Here is an 18466-nt window from a genome sequence, read left to right as displayed (position 1 = left end):
ACGACCTCTCTTACATTCGTTTTGTCATAAAAGTGAGGATTCCATTAAATGTTATAATTAGAGCCACGATTTTGAAGACTGTGCTATGAGCTAAGACACTCAGGAAATATGGAAGATGTTTGCGGATCCAGGTCAGGGGACTTCTGCCTGGCAGTCAGGGATCACGATAGTGTTTTCGCTCATGGCAAGGTTATGTACTCGTAGCTTCCTCTTCAATATGCATTCCCCTAGGCTGTTTAACTTGGTAGTGACCTTTTGGAGCATACTCGAGCGTCTTCAGCGCCAGCAGCAAGATTTTCCCTCCAGTGAATTGATTAAAGCAATCGTATGTGCCGTTCTGTATGCAACAAAAAGGAAAACTGACACAGGGGAGCTCATCACCGGAGAGGAAGAGTAAAGAGTCTTAATTAATGGGGGAGACTGTTCCACAGTGACAGAAACATAAATAGAAATAATGAAGTCACTGTGGGGTTACGGCTGTTTTGTGGACCTTGATGCTTTGAGCCTATGGAAAATTTTGTGCACCCTCAGGCCTTTATTCAGAGATTTCATCTCCCAGCTGGAACACACAGGATGTTCCGTGGTGGACTTTTCTAAAGAGTGGAAAACCACAAACGTCATAGCTCAGCACGGTCTCAGAGGTGCTCTTACTGTGGTGTTTCTCTTGAATACTAATGAGACATGCTGACGTGCATCTGCGCCTTGTTGTCGAAGCTAATGAACGGTTCGAATGAGTAGGATTCAGTCTAAATCAGAGTGTATTGTCTTAATTGTATTCTCCATATGGGAGTTTCACAGTTGCATTGCATCATGCAGCACAGAGACGTTTGTTCAGGACAAATAAAGCTGCTTCTTCCAGTGTAAATGCCTGGTTTGTTCTCCGTGTGCTCGCTCTCAGGGAATCACGCTTTTCTGTAACACTGCAGGTCTTAGAACATATCTTAGGATCACTGTGAACTGGCCTAAATTATAAGAAAAGAAAAATGCCATTAAGTGTGTTGTGTGTTTCTAAAGTAGAGCTTAGGAACATTTCAACTGGATGACAGCTGATGGCTTATGTTGCTCCACAGTCCGTGTGACCTAAAGAAACCAGGAAAATACAACAAATGAATTTAGAACAAAAATACAAAGAAACCCTTGCAAAGCTTGATTATGGAAGGCAGACAGCAACGAGGCTGAGAACAGGAAACATTTTTACTGGGTGGAATAATTCTTTGATTGGATGTAAAAACCCCCAAGGGCCTGAAGTAGTGATATTACTGGCTAACTTCATCAAACTGATATATCTGTGACAGGCTAATATCTGCTGATATATCTGTGACAGGCTGATGTCTGCTGATATATCTGTGACAGGCTGATATCTGCTGATATATCTGTGACAGGCTGATATCTGCTGATATATCTGTGACAGGCTGATGTCTGCTGATATATCTGTGACAGGCTAATATCTGCTGATACATCTGTGACAGGCTGATATCTACTGATATATCTGTGACAGGCTGATATCTACTGATATATCTGTGACAGGCTGATATCTACTGATATATCTGTGACAAGCTAATATCTGCTGATATATCTGTGACAGGCTGATATCTACTGATATATCTGTGACAAGCTAATATCTGCTGATATATCTGTGACAAGCTAATATCTGCTGATATATCTGTGACAGGCTGATATCTACTGATATATCTGTGACAAGCTAATATCTGCTGATACATCTGTGACAGGCTGATATCTTCTGATATATCTGTGACAGGCTGATATCTACTGATATATCTGTGACAGGCTGATATCTGCTGATATATATATTATAGCGATACAAGATGGATAATGCACTTTTTAAAACTTCTGGAACCAGTTCCTTCATCTATTCGAGAGCGGAGCTGCTGGCACTAAAAACAAAGGGACAGACCGGCATGCGACACAACATCCCGGCCGAGCTAAAGAGGAGCTACAGAGGCTGCAAAGCTGGAGCGAGGAGAGCGGATCACCGGAGGCGATTCAAACCATCAATCCCGACAGTGATCATGGGCAACGTGAACTCGTTACAGAATAAGATTGATGAACTGTGCGCTCTGAACAACCACAGACTATACCGTGAGTGCAGCTTGTTTATCTTCACGGAGACGTGGCTAACCGAGCTAACGCCGCAGGCTAACGTAGACCTATGCGGTTTCACACCCGTGAGAGCCGATAGGGACACGCAGGCCAGCGGAAAAAGCAGAGGTGGGGGACTCATTGTCTACGTTAACAACAGATACTGTAACCCTGGACACGTCTCCGTTAAAGTTTCGGTATGCCGTCCGGACCTGGAGCTGCTAGCTGTTAGCTTGCGGCCATATTATCTACCTCGGGAGTTCAGTCATGTGATCTGTGTGTGTGTTTACATCCCTCCGAGGGCCGACGCAACAGCTGCCTGTGAGAAAATACACACAGTCACAGCAAGACTTCAGACACAAAACCCCGAGGCTTTCATTATTATATCTGGAGACTTTAACCATGCCACACTGGACTCTACTCTGGCTGCTTTTCACCAGTTTGTGAATTGTCCCACAAGGAGCAACAGGACAATTGACCTACTGTATGCTAATGTGAGAGATGCATACAGAGCCACCCCCCTCCCCCCACTAGGGAAGTCAGACCACAACCTGGTTTACCTACAGCCACAATACACACCCCTCGTCCAAAGGCAGCCTGTCACAACGCGCTCCATCCGGAGATGGACCCCAGAAAAGGAGGATGCTCTGAGGGACTGCTATGACACCACAGACTGGGATGTGCTCCTGAGCCCACATGGTGAGGACATAGAGGGGGCGACACACTGTCTTACAGACTACCTCAACTTTTGTGTGGACACGGTCGCCCCTGCTAAGACGGTACGGTGTTATCCTAATAACAAACCGTGGGTAACACAGGAAGTCAAAGCTGTCCTCAACATGAAGAAGAAGGCTTTCAGGAGCAAAGTGAAGGAGGAGATGAAAGCAGCACAGCGGGAGGTGAAACGCTGCCTGAGGGAAGCAAAGGACACCTACAGGAGGAAGGTGGAGCAGAAGTTGGAGAGGAACAATATGAGGGAGGTCTGGAATGGTGTGAAAACCATCACAGGCCACAACACCAAGAAAAGCACAGTGGGGGGGACTGTGGAGAAGGCAAACGAACTCAACAACTTCTTCAACAGGTTTGACCAGCCCACAACCCCCCCACCCTCACCCTCACCTTCACTACAGAGTCCAATCCCCACTCTCCTACCTCCCTCGCTTCCCCCCCTTCCTGACATCATGACACCCCCCTCCTCCAATCCCTCTCTCAGCAGCAAGACATCTCCCCCCCTCCCCTCCTCCCAAACATCTCCCAGTGTCACAGTGGATCAGGTCAGGAGACAACTGAGGAAGCTTTGCCCCAGAAAGGCAGCAGGCCCAGACAAGGTGTGTCCTAGGATGCTAAAGGCGTGTGCTGCTGAACTTGGGGAGCCGCTACAACGAGTCTTCAATCTCAGTCTGCGACTGGGGAGAGTGCCCGCCCTATGGAAGACATCCTGCATCGTCCCGGTCCCCAAAAAGAACCGGCCCAATGAGCTGAATGACTTCCGACCGGTGGCACTGACGTCACATCTTATGAAGACTCTAGAGCGGCTCTTCCTCAACCTCCTCCGACCACAGGTACAACATGCCCAGGACCCACTACAGTTTGCATACAAGGCGGGTGTCGGAGTGGAGGATGCCATCCTGTACCTCCTACACAGAGCCCACTCACACCTGGATGGGGGAAAAGGCACGGTCAGGATCCTGTTTCTTGACTTTTCCAGTGCCTTTAATACCATCCGGCCCTGTATGCTTCAAGAAAAACTGAACAGGATGGAGGTGGACCCCTGCCTGGTGGCTTGGATCTCCGACTACCTCACCGACAGACCACAGTACGTCAGGCTGAAGGACATCACGTCTGACACAGTGGTCAGCAGCACAGGAGCACCACAGGGAACTGTGCTGTCCCCTCTTCTCTTCACCCTGTACACCTCTGACTTCTGCTACAACTCTGAATTATGCCACATTCAGAAGTTTGCAGACGACACAGCCATCATGGGGTGTATCTGGGATGATCAGGAAGAGGAGTACAGAAGTCTGGTGAGGAACTTTGTCGCATGGAGTCACACAAACCACCTGCAACTCAACACCTCAAAGCAGAGGTGTGGACTCGAGTCACATGACTTGGACTCGAGTCAGACTCGAGTCATTAATTTTATGACTTTAGACTTGACTTGAAAAAATGTTCTAAGACTTGTGACTTGACTTGGACTTTTACACCAATGACTTGGGACTTGAATTGGACTTGAACCGGTTTACTTGAAAAGACTTGATATTTCACCCCAAATATAAAATCTAACATGCATATTATATAGAGATTGAAAATGTGACGTCATTCACGGGTAGAACCGCAAAGGATTCTGGGAACTCGTGGCAAGCGGTACTAGCGCACGCAGGCTTTCAATTAAAATCAGTCACACAGCGATAAAAAGAAACACAAAAATGTCAAGAAGCTGTTGTATTATTAACTGCAATAGCCGGTCGCATGACAGCCACGGGAAGCCGACGGGTAAAGAGATCGGTTGTTATCGGATTACGTCGTGGAAGAGAAATTGTTCGAGCCATGTTTCCGAAGTAACAAAGAGGCGACTGGATTGCAGCCATTCAAAGATCAAATATAACGTCCCAGAACACTCCAGCTCACAGGTTAGTCTGCTCCAAGCATTTACACGAAGGTCAGTCTGCTGTTGTAGTTAATGCGTCATTTTTCTTAACATAATTGGTGATATAGGTTACAAGCAAGTCTGGCGCTGAACAGAAATTGTCGCGCTATGCTCCTTTATTTATTGTGCATAAATAGTGAATTATCCTGACACAATATTGCGTTTCGCTTCTGTTATTATGGTACACTGACAAAAACATAATACTTTTATTCACAGGATAAAACAGGTTTTTTGTATCACTAATTGCCCAGTACGATTACAGCATACAATATTATTGTCACTGCTACATTTCTGTGATGCTACCAGAAATTATTTCCACTACTAATTAATTACCATTGAGCTCAAAGGTCCTATTAATAAACGGTTAAGGAATGTGTATTTATGAAGACGATTTGTGAGACTGGTAAACTTACGATACGTACGATGGTCTTTCGTTCTACACGGTGCATTTCAAGGTCCTGTACCCATCCGTCGGTAAACTGTACCTGGGCTTGTTGCAGTGACCGGAAGTTACTAAACTTCATGAGTGTATGCACTCACTCCAAGAACCGTATAATTATAAATATGCATATAAATATGCTACGATGAGATAGCTGACTTCATCTAACTAGCAAATGTTGTCCAGGCTACGTTGGTGATACAGTTTTTTTTTAATGTGTACGATATTTTTGTCATGCGATTTTAAAGCTGGTCCTACAACCGCATCCAAGAATAACATGCAGCTTATCTCAGAACTGTCGGTGAAAATTATTCTTGGAGCTAGGTTTAATTGAGCTGCATTTTAAAGAGGTGCAATTTCACAATTTGTGTATATTTTCTAAGTTCACTATTTTGTCATGTGTTGAGAAAAACACAGATTTTAAAATTACATGGTCTAATATTTACATTTAGCATAACTGCAACATTATTTTTTCTTTTTTTTTTTAAAGACTCGAAAGGACTTGAAATTCAAAGTTTCAGACTTGTGACTTGACTCAGACTTTTACACCAGTGACTTGAGACTCGACTCTGACTTGCCTGACATTACTTGAGACTTGACTTGAGACTTGAGGATAAAGACTTGAGACTTACTTGAGACTTGCAAAACAATGACTTGGTCCCACCTCTGCCTCAAAGACTAAGGAACTGGTTGTGGACTTCAGGAGGTCCAGAGAAGGTCCACTGCCGGTTCAGATAGAGGGGGAGGAGGTGGAGGTGGTCAACAAGTACAAGTACCTCGGGCTGTGGGTGGACAATAAACTGGACTGGTCATGCAACACAGAGCACCTGTATAAAAAAGCCCAAAGCCGACTGTACTTCCTCAGGAGGCTGAGGTCTTTTAACATCTGCAGGAAGCTCCTGAGGATGTTTTACCAGTCGGTGGTTGCTGGAGTACTTTTCTATGCTGTGGTGTGCTGGGGGAGCAGCACAGCAAAGAAGGACTCATCCAGGCTGGAGAAACTGATCAGGAGGGCTAGCTCTGTGGTCGGCATGAAGCTGGACACTCTGGTGACAGTGGCAGAGAAAAGGACATTAAAGAAACTGATGGACATTATGAACAATGCTGGGCATCCTCTGCACACGGCCATAAACAACCAGAAGAGTCTGTTCAGTGACAGGTTGCTTCTCCCCAAGACAAGAACTAACAGACTTAAAAACTCCTTTGTCCCACACGCCATCAGACTGTTTAACTCCTCTCTGGAGGGGAGAGGGAGGGGAAACAGGAGGACAAAGGAGGGGGGAACAACTAAGCTGTAGTGCCTCTTCACCTCACTGTGCAATACCTTGTGCAATACTTTTGTAAATAGTCAACGGTGCAATAGACTCAATACTTGAAATGTGCAATTCACTTGTATTTTTATTTTTATTCCTATTTATTCTATTTATCCCCTTCGTATATTTTATTTATATTGTCTCTGTATTTATATATGTGTGTGTATAACTCTGTAACTTCTGTCGGTGCTGTGCTTTTTTGGAAATCGAATTTCCCAGAGGAACCCACCCGAGGGATTAATAAAGTTCTATCTTATCTTATCTTATCTTATCTGTGACAGGCTGATATCTGCTGATATCTGCTGATATATCTGTGACAGGCTGATATCTGCTGATATATCTGTGACAGGCTGATATCTGCTGATATATCTGTGACAGGCTGCTATCTGCTGATATATCTGTGACAGGCTGATGTCTGCTGATATATCTGTGACAGGCTGATATCTGCTGATATATTTGTGACAGGCTGATATCTGCTGATACATCTGTGATAGGCTGATATCTGCTGATATATCTGTGACAGGCTGATATCTGCTGATACATCTGCGATAGGCTGATATCTGCTGATATATCTGTGACAGGCTGATATCTGCTGATATATCTGTGACAGGCTGATATCTGCTGATACATCTGTGACAGGCTGATATCTGCTGATATATTTGTGACAGGCTGATATCTGCTGATATATCTGTGACAGGCTGATATCTGCTGATATATCTGTGACAGGCTAATATCTGCTGATACATCTGTGACAGGCTGATATCTGCTGATATATCTGTGACAGGCTGATATCTGCTGATATATCTGTGACAGGCTGATATCTGCTGATATATCTGTGACAGGCTGATATCTGCTGATACATCTGTGACAGGCTGATATCTGCTGATATATTTGTGACAGGCTGATATCTGCTGATATATTTGTGACAGGCTGATATCTGCTGATACATCTGTGACAGGCTGATATCTGCTGATATATCTGTGACAGGCTGATATCTGCTGATATATCTGTGACAGGCTGATATCTGCTGATATATCTGTGACAGGCTAATATCTGCTGATACATCTGTGACAGGCTGATATCTGCTGATACATCTGTGACAGGCTGATATCTGCTGATATATCTGTGACAGGCTGATATCTGCTGATATCTGCTGATATATCTGTGACAGGCTGATATCTGCTGATATATCTGTGACAGGCTGATATCTGCTGACATATCTGTGACAGGCTGATATCTGCTGATATCTGCTGATATATCTGTGACAGGCTGATATCTGCTGATATCTGCTGATATATCTGTGACAGGCTGCTATCTGCTGATATATCTGTGACAGGCTGCTATCTGCTGATATATCTGTGACAGGCTGATATCTGCTGATATATTTGTGACAGGCTGATATCTGCTGATACATCTGTGACAGGCTAATATCTGCTGATATCTGCTGATATATCTGTGACAGGCTGATATCTGCTGATATATCTGTGACAGGCTAATATCTGCTGATACATCTGTGATAGGCTAATATCTGCTGATATATTTGTGACAGGCTGATATCTGCTGATACATCTGTGACAGGCTAATATCTGCTGATATCTGCTGATATATCTGTGACAGGCTGATATCTGCTGATATATCTGTGACAGGCTGATATCTGTTGATACATCTGTGACAGGCTAATATCTGCTGATATATCTGTGACAGGCTGATATCTGCTGATATATCTGTGACAGGCTAATATCTGTTGATATCTGCTGATACATCTGTGACAGGCTGATATCTGCTGATATATCTGTGACAGGCTGATATCTACTGATATATCTGTGACAGGCTAATATCTGCTGATATATCTGTGACAGGCTGATATCTGCTGATATATCTGTGACAGGCTAATATCTGCTGATATCTGCTGATATATCTGTGACAGGCTGATATCTGCTGATATATCTGTGACAGGCTGATATCTGCTGATATATCTGTGACAGGCTAATATCTGCTGATATCTGCTGATATATCTGTGACAGGCTGATATCTACTGATATATCTGTGACAGGCTAATATCTGCTGATATATCTGTGACAGGCTGATATCTGCTGATATATCTGTGACAGGCTAATATCTGTTGATATCTGCTGATACATCTGTGACAGGCTGATATCTGCTGATATATCTGTGACAGGCTGATATCTACTGATATATCTGTGACAGGCTAATATCTGCTGATATATCTGTGACAGGCTGATATCTACTGATATATCTGTGACAGGCTAATATCTGCTGATATATCTGTGACAGGCTGATATCTGCTGATATATCTGTGACAGGCTGATATCTGCTGATATATCTGTGACAGGCTAATATCTGTTGATATATCTGTGACAGGCTGATATCTGCTGATATATCTGTGACAGGCTGATATCTGCTGATATATCTGTGACAGGCTGATATCTGCTGATATATCTGTGACAGGCTCTAATGAATGAGAATATTTCATAATTAACTGTTATGTAGGGAAAAATCACTGTAGTTGCAATACTGGCCCATGCAGAGCCAAACTATTCATACACAGGAACCTTCTCATTTAATAAGCAGTAGTTAGAAGTGATTAGCAGATACAGTACTATGTATTTTGCAGCAGATGCTTCCCCTACATGAGCTGGTTCTGGTTTCTTCCTGTTAACTGGGAGTTTTTCCTTCCCACTGTTGCCAAGTGCGGGAGGATTGTCTGATTGTGGGAGATTTAGGTCTTTACCTTATAATATGAGGCGACTGTTCATAAAATTTAATTTAATTTCTTACTTTGGTAATTCTGAAGGAGGCCTTATAACTATTAAATCTGTATGTGATACTTGTATGGTTATAAGTGGGTAGTCAATAGTGAATTGAATACATTATTAAGTGATGCTAAATATTTGATATCCATATTCTTTTAGAAGCTGATGATGTTGAATGCAGTGTAACTGTTCTGCAGCACAGAGCCTCACAGGCTGTGTGTGATGAACACACCTGACTCCAAGTAAAACAATAAAACAACCAACATCAGAACACGTTTCATGTTTGTAGCTGGAAGCGTTTACAAAAGCAAAGTTGTGCGAGTGTGCGCAACTTACTGACACACATTCTTGTGGCTATTCTGTTTCTTCCAGAAGCTTCCAGTGCCAAGCTGAGGTAACACATCTGCTTTTGCCAGATGTGTGAGCCCCAGTTCCATTTGTTAATCCCTCCTGTGCTGATGTGAGCGCATGTGTAAATAAGCCAATCGCGTACCTGCTTTAACATTCAGCCACGAGGCCCCCCTCGGTGCACGACTCAAAATGAGGAAGCGGTTGCATCAATCACAACAACAGCCTGAACCCTCTCACTGCTGTTTTGATTATCGACCGCGAAGCAGCATCGCGGCGTATTTGATGACGCCTCTGCTGTGGCGCGCCGTAAGTGTCGGACGGTCATTTGTACCGCAGGCCGTCGCTTCTCTGTAGTCGTGGAAAGCCGAATGATCGGCTCGTCTGATTGTGCACAACTGTCCGCCTGTCCGCTCCTGTCAATGATCCGTCTTTTTTGGTGCTTTGTTGTACTTATTGATCTGATATGTCACCTGTCTCGAATCGGTTATGACGAAGCTGATGATCAGTCATTTGAGAGGAGGAGTTGTTTGTCTCTGTTTCCATCTCCATATTTCACTCGCTCGGTTCTTGTTTGTGTCCCCTGGCGTTGTCTGGAGCTGAACGTGAGGGAGGAAAAGAAGGATGACATATCACATCGGCACTGAGAGGTTTTTGTTTTTAGCTCTGCAGGGGAAAACACAATATCAGAACCCTTATTTTGCCCCCGGCTGCCTCAGTGGTAATTTTATCTCAGTCTCACACAGAAGACCAACGATTCTTATCACTTTACATCAAATAATATGTTAGGATATTGGATAGGAAAAAGATATTGCCCTTGGTCTATCCTAGTCAGCACTTTGTTGCTGTCGGGGCTCCTCTGGGATTTAGATTTTTATTCTTTTTATTTTTGAAGTGTGCAGTAAAAGAAGAACTTTGCTGTGTCCTGGTGAAAATCTGATTCCTCACAGCAGACATGAGGTCACGTGCTGTCTCTGTGATTTACATCAGAATTGTTTCAACCAGAGTCTGTCTTCTCTCACCTGCAGAGGTTTGTCGGGAACGGGAACTCGGAGAGCGTCGTTCAGAACAAGCTGTCCCACCCTGTGAGGACACGCTTCCTGCGATTCGTCCCCCTTGACTGGAACCCCAGTGGCTGGATGGGCCTCAGGGTGGAGGTGTACGGGTGCTCCTACAGTGAGTAACACTCAGCCTGCAGTTAATCCCATGGTATCAAAGTCTGCACTGACCCTCTCTAGTCACACTGCGTGTATCGATTTATTTATTTATACACTTGGTTTTGTAGCGTAGGACAAATACTTCAAAATGTATGATGCTGGATTCTTGGAGTATTTACTAGCACAAGGAGCATTATTGTAATTATTTTCATTTTAAAAGCATCAGTGTTTCAAAAGCACTTTACGGAGCTTTGGGACCTGTGTACAGACCAGTGATTTAAACCTTCGCCCTCACAGCTTTGGTCTGCTGCCACTGTTAGCTCTTCTATTCACAAGTTTGACAGTTGAAAATTCTCTTTCCAAATTTGTCTTGCCTGTCACATTTTCATAAAATGAGGAGTGTCCCATGTTTTTGTAGCTTAAATTTACAGAAGTTTCCAAGGTTTAAATGCACCACAGGAAGACAGCCTTGCTGTTTTTTAAACAGGACCACTATGTGGATATATCGACTGAGTGTGCATGTGTTTCCTGATAAGCTTTTGCCCTTTTGTTTGGGATTAAGAGGTTTTGGAATTAATGTGAATAAATGTCACCACAAAGCCACACAAACATGCCTCGCCCTGCCAATGGGCGAGACAAGGCAGCACTCAGAGATCTCCAGTGCAGTAGTAAATAGTAAATGGAATGGTTCTTATATAGCACTTTTCTGCTCTGAGCTCTCAAATCACTTTACATCACACATTCATATTGTACAAGCACTTTTTTCTATGCTTTTTCTGTGTAAGTGCTTTCTATCTAACATCCACACACACTCACACTCCGATGGACGCAGCGCAGAGCAACTTGGTACTTAGTATCTTGCCCGAGGATATTTGGCGTGCAGACTGGAGCAGCCAATAATCGAACCACAAACCTCGGCATTAGTGGAGCATCTGATGACCTGTCGATGCACCATTCTGGACTGCTCCAACAACACATCTGTAAGAGTTCAAATATCTTACAGTTTTCAGGTTGTTGTGTCTCTCTGTGTGGGCTTTATGGGACAAGCGCTCTGTGACATTTAAACCTGTGACACACACTGATAGCAGAGCAGCACCACCCCTGAAGGTGTGAAACTTGGTGCTTTTAGCTGCATCGGCTTATAATATCTCACACCAAGCAAACACTAATGAAAGCATCTGGATAGAAAAGGCATCGTGTCCATTATTGGTATTATTGGTATATAATCATTGTGCAACAGTCTTTTAAAAGCAAAGCAATGACTTGTGATTATAACAGAAGCAAAAATGAACACAGTGCGTTTTATATATCTTGAACAGTCAATAAAAAGCACGTAATGGGGATTCACTGGTGCACCTCGCCCACACGTTGTGAAGCAGCACTAACTAGATGAGCCAGTGAATTACTGCACACTGGAACACCATCAGAACAGGTCATGGTGAACAGTTTTATGATACCGACCACCTCAGCAATGTTGGAGAAGTGACTGCCTCATACAGCGCAGTACAAATTAAAGCTGAAATCTGAAGATTTAACTCCTGCAGGTAAGTGGTTCTGGTGGAGTGGCATGCCTCGGAAACTGAAAACATGCACTTTTGGACCCAACCCACACGTTTTGCTTGCATAATTTAGGTCTACTTTTTTTCCTTTTCACTGGATCTCAACCTCGTTGAAGACCAATGGAAGATTTTAGATGGATGTCTCAGACAGCCGTAACTACCATCATCTGAACACCAAATAATAGTATGTCTTTGTAAAAATGTTCCTTTCCTCCTGCAGACCTTTGGAGAGTCACTGCACAGGAAGCTGTTCATGTGGGGCATGATGATCCAACGCCTTACCAGACATTTTGTATTTCCTGCGGTTTTTCGTACTGTAATACTCTGAGTCATTAAAATCGGATGAGTGTAGCAGTAAGGAATTACAGATTCCAAAAGCTGCACAGGACAAGATCTCTGGAACGGGCTCACCTCAGTGGAATCACATAGCTATTATCAATACTATCATTTCCACCAGAGTTTTATATTCGTGTTTATATATGCGGTTTATATATCCATGGGTTATTCTAGTGTATTGTGGTGACATTAAATTATAATAAATTGTGCCAAATGGCACAGGTTGCTTTGTCGCATGCTTTATCATTGTCTGTTGTTCTTTATAGAAGCGCATTATTCTCCTGACACTGAGTCACTGAGGTTTTATGTATCCAGACATAACAGAAACCATGTGCTGCTTGCCAGGCTCAGATGAACAAAACATGGCATTAGACCGTATTATTTAGCTGCTGGACAGATGGCTTCACATCTAACACTAGAATACTTTAGTATAAAGAGGAGTTCATGTTCAGCTCAATGACAGTAAAAAGCCCAGGTCCTGTGGGTTCAAAGCAATACCAGTTCCCACCACTCCTCCATAACTCCTCCATAAAATCTTCCTCCATGATCATGATCATGCCGGTGAGGTCTGGATGCTGGATGCTCTGATCCTACTTTAACGTATTTTTGCTTATTTTTTGCTATTTTCTGTTGCTATCTGCCTGATCTTGCATTATTGACATTATTGTAATTACACATTTACAATACAACAGAGATACTCTCATTTCTACTAGTCCATAATATACGTACATTTCATCGTGTTTAACTCTGGTTAAATCTGGCCAAGCGAGTGCCGGCAGGAGAACAAAGGACGTGACCCAAAGCGAAGGCTATGAGGGAAATGAGCCAGCATCAGGAACAGGCTATGGGTTCACACACAGCCTTGCTAAGTATCCTACTAGCCAATGTTCAGTCCTTCCAGAACAAGCTTGACAACCTCAAGGTCCGTGTCAAGTTCCAGAGAGACATTTGGGACTGCAGCCTCCTGAATAAAAACTGGCATTTCTCCCTTTACGTGCTCTGGCTCACCCAACCTTTTTTTTTTTAATTATTTCTGGGTTTTACCGTTTACGATGCGGGTTACAGGCATTGATTAACACAATCTGCAAAAAAAACCAAACAATCAGGAGTGACCAGTAGCCAGATTATTGATTTTAAAATTTGAGAATTAAATTCGCCTTATGTTATTCACGTATGCTGTTAACTCCTGCATCCTGTAAATCTCTAGTGTTATTTCCCACCACAATGATAAAGTTGGTACATCTTGTAATAACCATTTCTTTGTTATACATTTTTTACTTGCAACTAGCAACATTTATTTTTTTAATAATAGATTGGATTCATATAGCGCTTTTCAAGGCACCCAAAGCGCTTTACAATGCCACTATTCATTCACTCTCGCATTCACACACTGGTGGAGGCAGCTACGGTTGTAGCCACAGCTGCCCTGGGGCAGACTGACAGAAGCGAGGCTGCCATATCGCGCCATCGGCCCCTCTGGCCAACACCAGTAGGGTAAAGTATCTTGCCCAAGGACACAACAACCAGGACAGAGAGCCTGGGGATCGAACCGGCGACCTTCCAGTTACAGATACGCTTCCCAACCCCCTGAGCCATGGTCGCCCCTAGACCATTCCTGTGGCGTACATCCAAAAAAATTGTTTTCATTCCAAAAGGGAATGTACAGTTGAAAATTTTTTGTAGTGTTTCGTGAACGTCTTTCCAATAAGTCATGATCAAAGGGCAGTCCCACATTATGTGAGTGTGGTGTGCTCGTTGGTGTCCACATTTTCTCCAACATACAGGGGGATTCCCGTCATAATGAGTCTTTTGGCAAAGGGTGATAAAGAACCTTATCATAGTTTTCGATCCAAATTCCCTCCATCTTCGTGAGGAAGTGCATTTCCATTGTCGTTCCCATATTTGAGTCCATTCATCCTTTGTTATGCACACTCCTCCCTCCTCCCATAATCCGGTCGTTAAGTCTGACGTCACTAGCCGTGTCTGGGTCTAAACTCCGCTGCAGGTCCATAAATCAAACGATCACTGTGGCATTACTGAGAGTTGAAAAACTGTCTAAAGTCTTTCATCTTTAATAAAATGATCAGCGTTCTGCTCTACCAGGTGTAACAATTGAGTTTAACATCCAGGCATCCATGAAAACGGAAGTTATGACATTTAACGGCGTTAGAAGTTAGCAGGGAGTTAGCTCGCTAGCTTCTATCTAAATACAATATAGCATGTTCTGACTGCGGGGTTTTGGAAACAAATTCAAACGTACAGCTCTGTTATCACTTCCAACATAAATGAAGACAGGAAACTAAACAGCAGTGACGTTTGTAGGGTTACTGAAGTTTGGCTAGCTGGTATATAATGATGTGCTACGTGACCGCTAGCGACACAGCTATGTTAGCATAATATAAACAAGCTAACTTTTTTCCCACTCGATAAAAGTTAACGTGAGTGTTCTCGGTGGTCAGGAACAAATGTAATCGCATGGCAGGATGCTGTAAAAGGACCAAACTTCAGCCAGGAGAACAACTGAGATAATCCATCCACAATACGAGGTTAGTCATTCATATACTGCTGCATGGGCTGGGCTGTAGTTACATCCTAAGGTTTTAAAAACTGAGCTTAAATAAATGATTAGCGGTAATAAAAGCCGAGGGAGGTCAACGGTGATCACTGACTGTTTTAGGAGCTTTTTGAGATCAAATAGAAGAAAATACAAAACATTAAACATGTTCACAACATAAAAGCCATATTCAACACAGACTACTTTAGACCCGGAAGTAGGATTCGTCACGTCATCACTTAACGACCGGATATCTTCACATATTCAGTTAAGTGAAAAAGCTTATTTGTAAGAAATGTATACAAAAAGGAAATTTTTATTTTTTATTGACACTATATGCCTTTTTAAGCATAGCTATCAAATCGACATTAGTGTTCAACGCCACTCTGATTGTTGTCTTAATATAATGTCTTATTTGCAAGTATCGATAAAAATCCTGCTTTTCGAGATTGTATTTTTGTTTCCGTGTATGAAAACTAATTAAGTTCCCATCTTTAATCAGACTATCGAATGTAGGTAATCCTTTAGCAGACCAACTTTTAAAACATGAGTCCAATTTATTTGGGGCAAAATCAGTCATATGCATACCATTTAAATAAAGCCAAGTCCTGTTCCAATTTAAATTCCCTCACAACATTTCTCCATACATTAAGTGTACATTTCACCCTTGTCTATATATTTTTGAATGTTTAAGTCCATCAGGACAGCTTGTATTGGAAAAGAAAACATGCTCTCCTCAATATTTTTCCATTGTGCTTTATAGCTTATATCACACCAGTTAATCACAGTCTTCAACTGAGCAGCCCAAAAATAATTTTTCAGTGACGGCAGCTCCTCCTGTGTTTTTTTTTAAAACAAACCCTTGGTCTCTTCCCTCCCCGTATAAATCGTGATATAATTTTGTCCCATTTGTTAAATTGGCTTTGATCAATTTGTATTGGTAGTGTTTGGAATAAATACAGTAATCTTGGCAGAATATTCATTTTGATGGATTCAATTCGTGAGTATAAAGTTAGAAAGGGAATCTAACTTTCTAACTTTATACATGATATCAAACATGTTCTATCATTTGATATCATCCACTATTCTCTTCTGCAGGGAACCAAAATTCTCCTCAAATAATTTAGTTAGGTCTTTAGGTATGACAACTCTCAAGTATTTCAATGATTTTCTTGCCATCTCATTGGATATTGAGCAACCAAGTGAGCTGGGGGGCTATAGTTATAGTTAAGTATTTGAGTTTTGGACATATTAATTTTATACCCAGAAAGTTTCCCAAATTTTTGGCATAGATTCATCAGTTCAGGTAGAGAGTTTGTGGGCTGTTCTAGGTATATTAATATACCATCTGCATAGCAAGCAAGCTTATGTTCCTGTTCTCTAATGTTTATTCCCTTGATGTCTTTGTTTTGTCTGATTGATTGTGCCGGAGGTTCTAAGTATAATGCGAATAAAAGTGGAGACCAAGCGCAGCCTTGTTTATTTCCTCTTTGCAGAGCGAAGCTATTTGAGAGATAACCATTAACTTAAATTCTTGCAGTAGGGTTAGTATATAATGCCTTCACTGTATCAATAACTCCATTATGTAAGCCAAATTTGTTCAAGACTTTGTAAAGAAAGTCCCAATTTACAGAGTCAAAAGCTTTTTCTGCATCGATACTCATAAGCATGGCTTTAATTTTAGATGTTTGTATCTGATTTATTACGTGAAGAGTTCTGCGTATATTGTCCTGTGTCTGCCGATTTCTTATGAACCCCGTTTGGTCATTACTAATTAGGTTGGGTAAAAATTCTTCCATTCATCTGGCCATTATAGAGGTAAACAGTCTGTAATCTATGTTGAGGACAGAGATGGGTGTATATGAGCCACACTCAGTTTTGTCTTTACCTTCCTCTGGGATAGCCGAGATGATAGCCTCATTCCAACTCGGTGGGATTTGTGCTTTTTTTAACGCCCAGTTGAAAGTAGAGAGTAATATAGGGATCAATTCCTGTTTAAATTCCCGATACCACTCTGCGGTATAACCATCGGAGCCCGGTGACGTGTTTGTTTTTATTGATGGCTTTCATGAGTTCAGTTTCTGTCACTATCATTATTTTATTTTGTTCCTCATTCAAACTTGGTAGGTATAAAGAATTCAGAAAATTGTCAATTTCGTACTCAGCTCCACCTGGAACCTTAGCGTATAATGTTTTATAAAATGATTCAAAGGCTTCCTGTATCTTACGTAGATTAGTCATCATGTTTCCAGTCTCTGGGTGTTTAATTTTAGTTATAGTATTCTCTACAATTTTCTTTTTAAGTTTCCATGCTAAGATTTTCATTGAATTTTATCCACATTCATAATATTTCTGTTTCAAATATAGCAATTTTCTCTTTATCGCTTGTGTATTCAGCTTATTTATTTCATTTCTGATCATTGTTAGTTGTTTTAGAGTGCTGGTTGAAGGCATTTGTTTATGCTCACTTTCTAATTGTTTTTGAGTCTTTTGTAATTCTGCCATTTTTTTCTCTCGAGCTTTTTTCTGAAAAGAGGCAAATGCTATGATCTCCCCTCTTATGAAAGCTTTTAATGCATCCCATAGTATTGGAGGTGACACTTCTCCGTTATCATTTGTTTCAAGGTAATATTTGAGTTCTTTCAATACTTCTTTTTTTTAAATTTTACATCTTTAAGCAAAGATGAGTTCAATTTCCATGTTGATGTTTTGGGGTATACGTTTAAATCAATTGTCAGATACAGTGGTGCACGGTCACTTACAGGGAGTGCAGAATTATTAGGCAAGTTGTATTTTTGAGGAATAATTTTATTATTGAACAACAACCATGTTCTCAATGAACCCAAAAAACTCATTAATATCAAAGCTGAATGTTTTTGGAAGTAGTTTTTAGTTTGTTTTTAGTTTTAGCTATTTTAGGGGGATATCTGTGTGTGCAGGTGACTATTACTGTGCATAATTATTAGGCAACTTAACAAAAAACAAATATATACCCATTTCAATTATTTATTTTTACCAGTGAAACCAATATAACATCTCCACATTCACAAATATACATTTCTGACATTCAAAAACAAAACAAAAACAAATCAGCGACCAATATAGCCACCTTTCTTTGCAAGGACACTCAAAAGCCTGCCATCCATGGATTCTGTCAGTGTTTTGATCTGTTCACCATCAACATTGCGTGCAGCAGCAACCACAGCCTCCCAGACACTGTTCAGAGAGGTGTACTGTTT

General features: G+C 41.9%; 1 protein-coding gene across 2 annotated transcripts in view; it reads left to right on the top strand.

The window, feature by feature from the left end:
- Positions 1 to 18466, top strand: part of cntnap5a (contactin associated protein family member 5a) — a 135797-nt gene that overhangs the window by 44103 nt on the left and 73228 nt on the right. The window contains exon 4 of one of the 2 annotated variants that reach the window (XM_082507948.1): positions 10650 to 10797. In XM_082507948.1, coding sequence (XP_082364074.1) covers positions 10650 to 10797 — 148 coding nt within the window. Of the gene's footprint in view, positions 1 to 10649; positions 10798 to 14673; positions 15220 to 18466 lie in introns of those variants that run through there. The other variant, XM_082507949.1, reaches the window with a different exon arrangement.

Source organism: Aulonocara stuartgranti (genome assembly GCF_965226115.1).
Source record: "Aulonocara stuartgranti genome assembly, chromosome: 16".
In the NCBI taxonomy this organism is placed as follows: domain Eukaryota; kingdom Metazoa; phylum Chordata; class Actinopteri; order Cichliformes; family Cichlidae; genus Aulonocara; species Aulonocara stuartgranti.
Note: the sequence above shows the minus strand (reverse complement) of the source record. Positions and strands in the feature narration are given on the sequence as shown.